This window comes from Zeugodacus cucurbitae, chromosome 5, assembly GCF_028554725.1.
Source record: "Zeugodacus cucurbitae isolate PBARC_wt_2022May chromosome 5, idZeuCucr1.2, whole genome shotgun sequence".
Taxonomy (NCBI): domain Eukaryota; kingdom Metazoa; phylum Arthropoda; class Insecta; order Diptera; family Tephritidae; genus Zeugodacus; species Zeugodacus cucurbitae.
The window spans coordinates 8,480,001-8,493,630 of NC_071670.1; the positions used below are offsets into that span (position 1 = coordinate 8,480,001).

At 30.1% G+C, this 13,630-nt stretch overlaps 1 protein-coding gene across 1 annotated transcript in view; it reads left to right on the top strand.

Annotated features, from left to right (window-relative positions):
* The window catches only part of LOC105216239 (putative metabolite transport protein HI_1104), a 28,847-nt gene that overhangs the window by 14,788 nt on the left and 429 nt on the right, over positions 1–13,630 (top strand). Inside the window, exons 2-4 of the mRNA XM_054231212.1 lie at positions 12,107–12,352; positions 12,417–12,680; positions 12,752–13,593. Of these exons, the coding sequence (XP_054087187.1) occupies positions 12,126–12,352; positions 12,417–12,680; positions 12,752–13,593 (1,333 nt within the window). The 5' untranslated portion in view covers positions 12,107–12,125. The remainder of the gene's footprint in view (positions 1–12,106; positions 12,353–12,416; positions 12,681–12,751; positions 13,594–13,630) is intronic.

Here is a 13,630-nt window from a genome sequence, read left to right on the forward strand (position 1 = left end):
AAATTTTAATATTTTTTTCAATATAATCTATGCTTACTTGCTTACTTTTTTTGCTATCAATTAATTTTATTTTAATTTTTTTATTTATTTATTATAATTTATTATTAATTTTTTTTTATAAATATTTTTACACAATTATCTGCTCATCATTTTCTACTCGAAACACATTCTCTTTTAGTTATCTAAGCTAAAATAAAAACTTTGTAACAACCATGCACATGCACGTTTATCGATTTTTTTTTATTTTTTATTTTTATATATTTTTATACATTTACTTATTTATTAATAAGCGTGCAATCGGCAATTTCTGCATTTCATTAATAAACATGCAAATATTATATAATATTAAATATGTTTAATCGCATGTTACTCGTGAATGCAAGCCATACAATTTCACAACTGTAAAACATTCTACATCTGGCTAAGCAGCTGTGATTCCGGTCAAGTGCTGTCTGGCACGACACAATTCTTATTTATGTAATGTTTCACAGTTCGGCCACCTGTTACCATAAATCTACAATAATATATTTGTATGTTAATGTTCAAGTGGAAAATATTTGTGCCAACTAGGAAAAAATGTGTGTGCGCATGTGCGCCGCCTAAAGGTGTATAAAACAACTTGTACAACTATAATGCTATTTAAATTATAATATGTACTTACAATCAAGCATTTATACATACAGACATAACTATACGTAAACAGCATTTTATTGTGGCTATTAATTGATTCTTGCCTACACTTTGCCCAACGTTTGACTGCTACAAATAAACATTTGTACCGTAGTGTGCATGTAGGTTTGCTAAACACCTTTATTCAAATGCAGACATACATTGCACTCTCTATGCAAACATACACACATACATATATACAATTGTACTGTGCTACCAAGCAGGGCGCAACCAGTTAACCTTGGTGGCGGTTGCATTACTCGTTGCACTCTAAGTTCAAGTAATTGCATACAAACATACATACATATATGTATGTGCCATAAACCACTTAAAATAGTTATAACTAGCATACAATTAGTGGAAAATAGGTGAGAGAAATAGTAAAATTATACGAAAATTTTTGCATTTTAAATTGAAAAATTTTAACAGAATTGTTGAAATTCTCGTCATAAACGTTCAAAGTGTACACGTGCTGCATATGATTAGTCATAGTGTTATGTGTTTTTTGTTTTTTTTTTTCACAAATATTTTTGTAATTGTGTGTTAATTGGTGCTAAAATCAATACAATTATCTAAAAACTCACACGCGCCCTTATTTTTTATTACGATTATTACGAATTTATGCGATTTAAGCCACAGCTACATTTATAAGAAATTACTTTCGCTTTGCATGTCACTTGAATTGTTAGAATTTTATTTTTTACTTATTTTTGTTTTGCTCTGCTGGTGATGCGTTGCCAACTGGCTGTACATCCCTTCGACGCACTTCTCATTGTTGCAATTAAGTTGGCGTGATAGAAAATTTATCTAAGTAAGGATTTTAATAGGATAAATATTTTTGAGGGATAATTCAATTCGTTCAATGTTAGTGTACTTTTTTATCTAACATACAGTGTGATGAAATTTTTTAATATACTCAGAGTAGCAATATATTTATATTTATGCTTACAAATACAGTGGAGGTTATCGAACTCGATGCTTTATGCTTACAAGTGGAGCTTCTCTAACTCGAATCACCATAGTCCACAAAAAATTTAGACCTCGAGATATAGAAAATTTCATTCATTCAGTCAGTCTGTATTCCATGCCTTTGTTGCATGATTTATGCAATCTAGAAGTATAAGATTATATGAAATTTAATGCCCGGTTTCACAGTTCGTACTTAAGTTGTGCCCAAATAAAATCTTGACTGAGTAGTCATTTGCATTTCACAGTCGATGCTTATTTTATATAAAATTCTATTATGATATATGGCAGCACAATGAAAAACATTTGTTTACAAATACCATCTGACAAATTATAATTATTGTTGATGAAAAATAACTGCGACGAATAAATTTAGAATCTAGGAAATGGATGGAAACAATAAAAGGACACCGAATTTCACCGCAAGCGAGTGGGGGCACCTATTGCAACTCGCAGGAAAGCATATAACCGTCATTGAATGCAAGAAATTCCAAAAATTGTTTCAGCAAATAATTTTTATTTTATTTTTTTGACAAATAAGTCAATATTCAAAACAAAAATCAGCTGTTACTTACGCACTCCTTAAGTCTCCCATTTTCAGTACTTAAGCAGAACTTAAGTATGAACTGTAAAACGCAATATTTCTGTTTTATCTTAAGCACAACCTAAGCACTGACTGTGAAATCGGGCATAAGTTTCATATAAAGTTTTTATTACTCAAAAGTTTTATTACTCAACGTATTTTTAATATAGCAGTTCCCTCGCGAAAATTCAGTTATTATAGGAAACGTTTTTTGTTTTTTGTGTGTATTTTTCCCAAAGTACGAATTTCACGCTAAAAAATCCCCGAGAAATATTTTCTTTTTATGAAAGGGTGATCAACTGTTCAGAACAAAACTGTCATGCGGAGATGGAGATGAAAATGTGGAAACAGCGAACTTCAGGCAAGCATTTTCGGAATGCTCTCGAAGCTTTAGAAGCAGTGAACAAAACGTCTTTTGTTTTCAAGATTTTTTTATGCATATTGGCGTTATTGCCTGTTTCAATAGCATCACCGGAAAGAAGTTTTTCAAGTTTAAAGAGAATTAAAACCTATTTACGAAATACGTCAGGTCAAGATAAGCTTAATGGTCTAGCATCAATGAATATTCATAGGGATATTGAACTATCAGTTGATGAAATACTAGAAGAATTCTTTCAAAAATCAAGGAAAATATAACATGGAATGTGAGATGCCGTGTAATCCTCAATTAATCACTGAGCTTCAGCGATACTGTTTGTATAAATGTAGAGAAAGTTCGAATTATATGAATAACAACAAAAATCTTGTAACTTATTTACAATTGCTTATAATTTGATGTGATTTTTTTGATCAATAACCTCATTCCAAACCCATATCAACAAACATATATTTTTCTCTGAGTTTAGGGGGTGTTTTAACACCAAAACCCCCCCCCCCCCCCTTGGATCCGCCACTGGACATTTGTATGAAATTTGACTTTTATTGCCATTTAAAAAATTCGAGTTATGGACATCTTCGAGTTAAGAAAGTTCCACTGTATTTTAATATGCTCTGAGTAGTAATATATGTATACTTGCTCACAAATAGTTAATGCTAAAAGAATTTTGAGCTATAAATTTTATTTTTTTTTCACAGTAGTGTAACTTAAAAAAAAATTAAAAAAACTGAATGAAAATGATTCCAAGGCATTTCTCCAATTTCCATCATTCTTTCATTTCATTAATATTCCAAGCAGAATTTCCAGCTCTTAAAATTGTTTACAGATTTCTGCTGACTTCAAGTTAAGTCTTACGATCGTTAAATTTTATAGCAGCTCATACAAATCAATTACCCTTCCACTTAAGTGCATATGCAAAACAGGTTAGCAACAGAAAAGGAAATAAATGATTACTACAAGACGTAAGCAGACAAAATCTTATAGGAAAAAAATAGATAAACTAAAGAAAAAAAGTAGCAAAATAAAAGTTGTTGTGTTTTATAAACTTCCTGTGCTGCCACAGTTGTTAAATATGTGTATATATGTTTGTGTGTGTATGTAAGTGACAGCTGAAAATTATAACTACCAAAGCGTACGTTAAAATTAAAAAAGAGTGGAGACGATTACTTTTTTTTGCACGAAAATCAGCAGCTAATTAATGCAGTGTTTTTGTTGTTTTTTATTCTTCTTTTTTTTGGATTTTTTTTTGTTGTTTTTTATTCTTCCTTTTTTTGTTGTTTTTTCAGTTTTTTTTCGTACTTTTTTTTGTTAATTTTTTTCTGTGGTTATTTTTGTTACTTTTCATGCTGCTCCCTTTCGAAGATTTATCGCGCAAAATTCGTACTTCTTTCAAGTGTACATAAATTCTACAAAAATGCTACAGTAACTACAAAAAGTATGCAGCAAACACGCCATTTCTTCCGCTAATTTATTAAACTCGCAATTGTTGCTAAGCTGCAGCGAAGTTTATTTATAAAATCTGAAATCTAAAAAAAAAGTGGAAAAAAATATTTTAAAATAATTTGCAACGTATTGCAATGAATTAAAACTCCTGAAAACTGTTGTTGTTATTGAGTGAGTGACCGTAACGTCATTTGCACTACCGCAACGGCTACTAACCGGTTTAAAAGGGTTAATTTATGTGCATTACGTTTTATTTTTTTTTTAATTCACGCTAAAATGCCAGACTGCATTACTTGCTGGCAATTAATTTCCGTTAATTTCTGCGTACTGAATTATCAATTCCGGCTAATAGCCTGTGTGTCTTAAATGCATTTAAATAATTGTAAATGTAGCATGATAACAAACAGCTGCATTGTTTTTAAATACAACTGCCACTAAGTTAATAACGTATTAGTTACGCATTGCGAAACATTTACTTTGATATGCCACCTTTAGTAATTGTTGCATACAAGCTTCAGTTTGACAGAACTAGTACTAGTATTTAGTCGTTCAACAATTCCACTAAATGATTTCCAATTAAATGACTAGTGACTCTAATAGTTCAATTGAAATGTATAATAAGTTTTTCCGAAACACTTGCGGTTTTATGCTAATTTTGAACGCAAAAATATTTAACAAAACATTGGCAATGACAAATCGTAATAGCACAGTTGTCACCATACATTAATCGAAATGTCAGTCAAGTTGACAGTAGTGAATGCATGTCATTGAAATTGAACACTGAACATGTGAAACGGCCTATAGTGGTTGTAGAGTTTTTGGTGAAGTGAGAAAATGTTAGAAAATATATAAAATAAGAATAAAAATTTTTATAAAAAATAGTAATAAAAAAGTAAAACATTTCGAAAACTTTTAGGATGAAAATAATAAAATAAAATAAAATTTAGAAATAAATAAAAATAATTTAATTAAAGTAATCAAAGTAACACTGCAATTAAAAACAATAAATTTAGAATATTCGTTATAATGAAAATAAAAATAAAAAAATTTAATTTTTTTTATACTAAATTAAATTTGTAAAAAATATTAATAAAAAAATAAACATAATTTATTTAAAATAATAAAAAAAATAAAAAATTTTGAAATTAAAAAAAATAATTTAATTAAAGTAATTCAAGTAACACATCTACATATTTAAAAAAAATATTAATTAAAAATAAATAAAAATAATAAATTTAAAATCTTTGTTGTGATAAAAATAAAAAAAAAATTAAAATTAAAAATTTTGAAATAAAAAAAAATTAATCAAAGTAACACTGCAATTAAAAACAATAAATTTCGAATATTTGTTATAATGAAAATAAAAATAATTTATTTTTTTTTAATGTTTTTATTTAATTAAAGTAATCAAAGTAACACGTCTGCATGTTTTTTTTAAATTCCCAACTAGTAAAAATTTTCCATCCAACAGTGTTTTTGCTCATTAAGCCCAACCGCTAAAGCCACACTGACATATGTCTCATAATTAGCTTCAACTTCATCGAAGTTGTTTACGCCTCAACAGTTCTGTATATATATTTTACGCGCTTCCTTATGTCTACCCTTTGTTTTCAAACTTTACTTTATTTTACGTTTAAACTCATGTGCCAAGTGCGTGGTTGTCCAGCAATAAATTTAGCGCAAAAAACAAGTTTCCGCGTCTACTTTTAGCGCAGGCGCGCCTTCAGAAACTACTTTTGCTCTCTTAAACTGCTGGGGATGCCCCAAACTGAAGATCCAGTTTCGATTATGCGGCTTTACTTTGGTTTTTTTGTTTTGTTTTTTTTTTTTTCAGCGTAATTTTAAGAATATTTGCTGCTCTTGCACGTGCCTGATTCGTGAATCATGCAACCGTGCGTCTGTTGCAATTTCAAGGCGCTTACCACAATCAATGTTAAGGCAAAAAACCGGTTCGTTTGTAATTAACTGGAATTCTTAGACAAAGTCAATGACAGACTGGTTGCACAAACTGTCAGAGATATTTTGTATGCCTGTCTGGGTTAATGCATGCAATTGACTAAAAATATATGTAAATTATAATGAATTTTGATTTGAATATTGTTATTGAAGTTAGTTTGATAGATTAATTATTGAGAGCAAGTTGTTTGTTTACAAAAAATTATATAAGGTTTAGTAAAAAGACATATATTATTTTTGCAATAAATTGAGGCATAAAAAATAGCAAAAAATGCCTTAATTTGCATATATCTTTTTATCTATAAAATATATATTTTTTAATAAACTTCTTAAATGACTCAGCACAGCCTTTCACTCAACTGTCAACATTCACTTATTTGCTACTGTTCATACATACCTATATACATATATAGACATATATATTCACTTAATATTTACTTATTTATATCCATACAACAACTAGATGCCCAACACCTATCCCAAACTGACTCACTTCTATAGCCTGCTTCATTTGTACTGTGAAAGCGTACACTAATTAACCGCATAAGTTGCTTAATTACATAAATCAATTACTCAATTAGCTAATTTCGTATTTATTTACATTATTGTTGCATTTTGTAATTGTACTGAATTTTTCTGAAATTAATCACAAATCAATAATGGTGCTAAAGCAGAACAAGTCTATCAAACAAACGCAGGATATAGATAAATTTATTAAGAATCAAATTAAGATAAAATTAAATACAAATTAAATAGAATATTTTTTTCGAAATTTTCCGCTGATATATTTATTATCGAAATTTTAAAAATTAAATAAAATATTTTTTTCGAAATTTTCCGCTGAAAGATTCTTTATCGAAATTTTCTAAATTAAATAAAATATTTTTTTTCGCAATTTTCCGCTGAAAGATTATTTATCGAAATTTTCTAAATTAAATAAAATATTTTTTTTTTTCGAAATTTTCCGCTGAAAGATTATTTATCGAAATTTTAAAAATTAAATAAAATATTTTTTTCGAAATTTTCCGTTGAAATATTTTTTGTCGAAATTTTAAAAATTAAATAAAATATTTTTTCCGAAACTGATTTTTTTTAAATTAAATTCGAATATTTTAATATTTTTTCCTTTGCGGTATCCATAGCTGACCTTAACATTAATATTGAGATCAGCCTTGTGGTATTAAAAAATTGTATTTACATATATAAACTGTAAATTCATATTTTATTCATAAAATAACGGCACACAAACACATTTGCTGAAAGCATTGTGGTTCATTCTTTATTATTATGTGAATTTTTTTATATGTACATACATTTCTATCAACCACATCAAGTGTATGGCAACATTTATTAATCATTTTGTGTCAATTAATGCCAAAGAACCGCAGCATTGTAGTAAATTTATTATTATTTTTTTCAAGTCTTAATTGCAAATCGACGGCATATGGTTTTATACATTCTTACTATTATTGTTATATTTTTTTTTATTATCGTATTTCATAACGTCAATAAAGCTATGCTACTGTCACTTTTTCCGGAGCTTAGCTGTCAAAATTGATGTATCTCTCTTTAATGCATGATATAATGAAATCTAACAATTTGCGTATGCTCATACACTGAATGCTTTATTAATTGAATGCACATACATCAGTTAAATGAAAGGTATCGCAATTACAAAATGTTTCAAATTTGTTCTTGGTTTTTTTCTTTTTTATTGTTTTTTTTTCTTACTTTTTTGGGTTTTTTGTTATGGTTAGCGTATACTTCGCATTCTTTTGCGTTGATCTGCAGGTGATTGTGCATTTTTTCTTACGTCGTTTCCTATTTAATGCTAACCTTCAAATTGGCTTTTGAACCCGTACACATTGTTTTACATTTGAAATCCATTAGCCAGCCGGCATATCCGCTTGAATTGTGGAAAAGGCAAAACATAAATATTTGTATGTATAATATCTAATAATGCAAACAAAGAATAGCACAATAGCAACAATGCTGGGCGAAAACTTCTCACACACACGTGCTCGTTTAGGCGTTGGCAGAAATCGGCATTTTTACATAAATTCAAGTAAACAAGTTTAGCATATTATTTTTTGAAGCACATGTAACTAATTTTACTATTTAATATACATACATACATATAAATGTAAATATGTATGTACATTTGCGTTGAAAAGTTGCCAAAATCTTGTTTAACCAGCAATATGCTTTATGAAGTTTTTGGTAATTTTCTAACGCAAATCATGTCACATAACATTTTTTTACAATCCTTATATTGTTATTGATAACAATAACTACCCCAGCAGATTTTAGGATGATCGTTTGAGACCTCCTGGATTAATCCTTTAGGAGATATCCTATACTCCCTATTACTCCTAATACTCGTGTGTAAATAGACGTACAATTGTATACTCGTTTTTAACATTGCATGTCATTGGAACGCGAGTACTCCTTTTAACCTCCTAATGGAGATCTCTATGATTACTGATATAGGAGATCTCTATGATTACCACTATAGGAGATCTCTATGATTAATCCTAAAGGAGATCTCTATGACAAATCCTATATTATTTTCAACCTGCAATTACTTTAACAAAAACAAATTTTTATAATTTTATTTTTTATTAAAGTTTATTAATTAAATGAATGTACATGAAATCTATTATTTTTTTTTATATTATAAGTGTTCCTGTAGAACTGAGCCTTACATTTGAGAAACGCCTTTTTGATCTTTGCCTCAAAATCAGGGTATGAGTAATCATCTTTTAAGGCCTCTAAAAATTAAACTTGTTAAAAAAATAGATGATATGAATTGAAATTATGTATTACCGTAAAGAAATTTATTGAAAAGTGTATAATTCTTCAATGCAACTTTTTTTTTTTGGCTCCATCCCAATTCACTTTTAAGAGCAGGGACTCCGCAATCACTTCATCCAAAATTTTTGATAGGGGTATCTTTGAAAAATTTTGGTTCAGATACGCCACCTATAATAAATTCAAACTGTTTAGTAACATCTTATCAAATGTATGTTATCATACTCACAATTTCTTCCTCAGGCTTATTCAAAAGCAAGAACTCTTTAGATGCTAAATCATTCATGTTTTTAATAGGAAATATCATTAATTCAATCTTCTTCGGTTGCAATATGTCAATAATCCGCTCCAGGAGTATAGTGTTCTGCACCGATATTTCCTCTAGCTTCCGTATTCCACCTACAGAATTATCGTGTTTTATTTCATTTTTCTCCAGACGGCTTGGCTATTACATTAGTATGATCTGGTTGGAAAGATTGTAAGAGCTTATTTTTTGATATAGGCACATTTAAATTTTGTGAGTTTAAAATTGCAAGAAGACTGTTACATGCGGCCTTTGTTATTCGATTTTCAATTGCCCAAATGGCTAACTGTTTTGAAATTGGTTCAGCTGGCAAACAAAAATCTTCTATCACTTCTTTCGAGCCTGTATCACTTTCAATTTCATTAATACTTTCCACATCATTTTCATTTTGTGTATTATTATTTTGTTTTTTATATAAATAAATTAATTTTTTATTCACTAGCCGTTTTAAATGCCTTTTAGAGTACATTTAATTATCAATTTAAAATATTTAATACTTAATAGATATAAAACACTTACGTCTGCACGCTTTAAAAAACACAGTTGAAATGAACAATTGCTTGAAGCCAAAAATTAACAGGTATTATTTCCCGTTAAATTGTAATTTTTGAATCAAAAGTACGATTTTTAAGCTACGAAAAATTAAAAAATCTCCTTTATTGCTCCTAAAGGAGGACAAAAGGAGGTCAACACTAAAATGAAGTAAAAAAAATCACAATAGAAATATAAAATCTCCTTTTTTGCTCCTAAAAGATGACAAAAGGAGGTCAACAATAAAGTAAAATAAATAATAAAAACACAATATAAGAACAAAATTAAAAAATCTCCCTTACTGCTCCTAAAAGAGGTCAATAGGAGGACTCCTTCATTCCTCCTTTCAGGAGATCTCGCTTTTAATTCTGCTGGGACGCTGGCCTACTACCACTAACATAAATTAATTATATTTGTGTATTTTAATGGTTGCAGATTTTAATTTTAGTTTGATTTTAGTGAAAATTTAAATATTCTGCGTAGAATTAATAAATTAGTATACCAGGCAATGCAAATTTAATTCAATCAAGCACAGACGTCAAAAATATGTGCTTTGTTTACATGCAATAATTACCGCTTCATATGGTGAATATTTGATTTTCATGTTTATGCATGCACATAAACAAATAACAAATCCTTAAAGGTGTTGCCACACACATACAGAGGTGAAACAAATAACAAAATAAATATAATGAAATTAATCAAACAATTTAAAGAGTAATAAGTTAATAATTGCAGCTAAATTGGTCAAACATAAGTTGACGTTTATTTTATTTTGGATAACAGCAAATGAAAACAAAAATATGTGCTTTGTTTACATAAATAAATACCGCTTTGTTTGGTTAATATTTGATTTTCATGTTTGTGCATGCACATAAACAAACAAAAAATCCCTGAAGGTGTTGCCAAACGCATACTATTAATTCAAGTGCTTTAGTTATTAGCAGTTAAAATGCTAGGAAATACAAAAATGGTAAAAATATGCTATTTACTGCAAAATATTATAAATGAAAGTAAAAACTACACACTATATCAATATACTATTTATTTAAAAATAATTATTTCAATGTCACTAAAACCAATTTTCAGCTTTCATTGCTTTAGATTTCCATAAATGGTAATACTAACATCCTAACTGCCGTGCTAATAACGTGCAAAAAAGTAATTTCCTTTCTGCCTTTCAAATACCAGTCACGTTTTTTCGGCAAAACATTGTAGCTGACTCATATATATGTATATATATCCATAGATAGCAACTAAAAAGTGTCTGTTTACTAAAAAGAGTGTGCAATTAAAATATTACCACACGTCGAAAATGAGTGCAACTATTAGAAGTATTTATTCAACACACACACACAAACATGCTGGGAAATTCGTTCAATCGTGCCGATATCTATAAATCATTGTCAAGTGTATCAAGAAATGTTAACCCTGTAGGAAAAAAATTGTGTAAGTGAAAGGCATAGCGTGTGCAGCTATACTATTGTATACGCCAATTTGGTGACAACTATGTAGCTTTTAATTACATTAAATTAGACCGTAAAAGGTGTTGATATTAGTAGTGCAAAAAGCATGTGTGAAGTTATGTAAATTGTTCTACTAGATTGCATGGGTTTCCCTACAAGGAAAGTCGTATACATACATACATATCAAGTTCTATATGCACGTAAGATAAATTTATATTGCTGAGAACAGAAATAGCGGCATTCATTGGCAATTTATCGTGACTATTTGTTTTTTTTTTTTTTGTTTTTCAATAATAATAAATTACTATTAGGGAATAGAATTGTAGCACAACTGACAATTGATATGTTAAAGTGTGGAAACCGGAGTGTGTTTTTTGTGTCAAAAATATACATTAATTACACTTTGAATATTTTATTGCCACTGAGTAATGTTTATATATATTTGTTGAATGAGGCGTTAGAGGCAAATAAAATAATACTTCGTTGAAAAGCCATCCCATTTCTGATTTTTTTCTCAATTCTTGATTTTTTCTTAATTTGGAAACTTATATTTTTTAAATAAAATATCCCACTTCTGATTTTTGTCTTAATTTAAACACATATATTTTTTTCAATAAATATCCCACTTCTGATTTTTTCTTAATTCTTGATTTTTTTCTTAATTTGAACACTTATATTTTTAAATAGAATATCCCACTTCTAATTTTTTAATTTATTCTTAATTTTTTTCTTAATTCTTTTCTCAATTTAAACACTTGTATTTTTTAAATTAAATATCCCACTTCTGATTTTTTCTTAATTCTTGATTTATTCTTAGATTAAACACTTGTATTTTTAACATAAATATCCCATTTCTGATTAGTTTTCTTTATTCTTGATTTTTTTCTTAATTTAAACACTTATATTTTTCGCTTATTCCATTACTGTTTTTAAAAATAATATCCTTTTACACTTGAACACTTTATTAAAACAACATCTTCCCTGTTTTCATATACTTACAGCTCACGTTAAAGTCACAAAATGGTGCCAATAATTAAGAAAGTAAGCAGCTATTACAACGCCTATGCGTTGGGCGTACTCACAGTCGGCTATATACTCGGCGAATTGGGTCATTATCTCATCGGTGTTACTTCCAAACAGACCGCCATTGAATTGGATTATGGCGATAAAGCCTGCCAACAAAATAATACCATGTTTACACGTCACGAACTACCACAACAATGTTCGATGGTGAAGGAAGAAGACAGGTATGCAACCGCTGCTATTTTGTTGTATAATTTTTTTTAACTATTTTTCTTTAACAAATTACAGCTGTGTTGCTTTAACACTTAATGACACCACTTACTGCGAATGGAATTACAATGGCTTGGGTATTGATTATCAGATACTTGCTGGTCCCACCTTCATATTGGTATTTACAATTGCTGGTGTGTTTATGGGTTTCGCCGCTGATAAATACAATCGTGTCAAAATGTTGACAGTTTGTACTTTAATCTTCGCTGTCGCTATAATTTTACAAGGCACTGTGAGCGCCTACTGGCAGTTGCTGCTGTTGCGTATGGTTATGGCATTAGGGTAAGTCTTCAGACTTTTGATTTACTCTTCATATGCATATTTAATGATTGATTTACATTTTCTTTCTACAGTGAATCCGGCTGCAATCCGTTAGCCACTGGCATCATGTCCGACATTTTCCCCGAAAATAAACGCGCACTTGTCATGGCCATTTTCAATTGGGGCATCTATGGTGGTTATGGCATTGCTTTCCCTGTAGGTCGTTACATTACCAAATCGAATTTCTTCAATCTCGGCTGGCGTATGTGTTATCTGGGTACTGGCGTGTTGGCCATCTTAGTAGCCGCACTCACCGGCACTACACTCAAGGAACCCGAACGTAAGGCAATTGGTGAGGCCGATCGCACTAAAGATGGCAAAAAGATTGGTTTGTGGAAAGTGTTGGTTAATCCTGCTATGATTATGTTGATGATTGCTGCTTCCATCCGCCACTCTGGTGGCATGACCTTTGCCTATAATGCTGATCTGTACTACAATACATACTTCCCTGATGTTGATCTCGGCTGGTGGTTGTTCGCCGTCACCATTGGTATTGGTAGTGTGGGTGTGGTTGTTGGTGGTGTTGTCTCCGATAAAATTGTCGCCAAAATGGGTATACGTTCACGTGCTTTGGTCTTAGCTGTGAGTCAGCTCATCGCTACATTACCCGCTTTCGGTTCGGTGTACTATGATCCGTTATGGGCTATGATCACCTTGGGTTGCAGTTACTTCTTCGCCGAGATGTGGTTCGGTATTGTGTTTGCGATTGTTGTGGAAATTGTACCGTTGCAAGTGCGCTCCTCAACCATTGGCGTCTTCTTGTTCGTAATGAACAATGTTGGTGGCAATTTGCCCATTCTGTTGGATCCAGTTGCTAAGATGATTGGTTTCCGTGAGGCGTTCATGATCTTCTACGCAGGCTTCTATGGCATAAGTAAGTTCGAATTGTAAATGCAAATAATCGTTAGCTT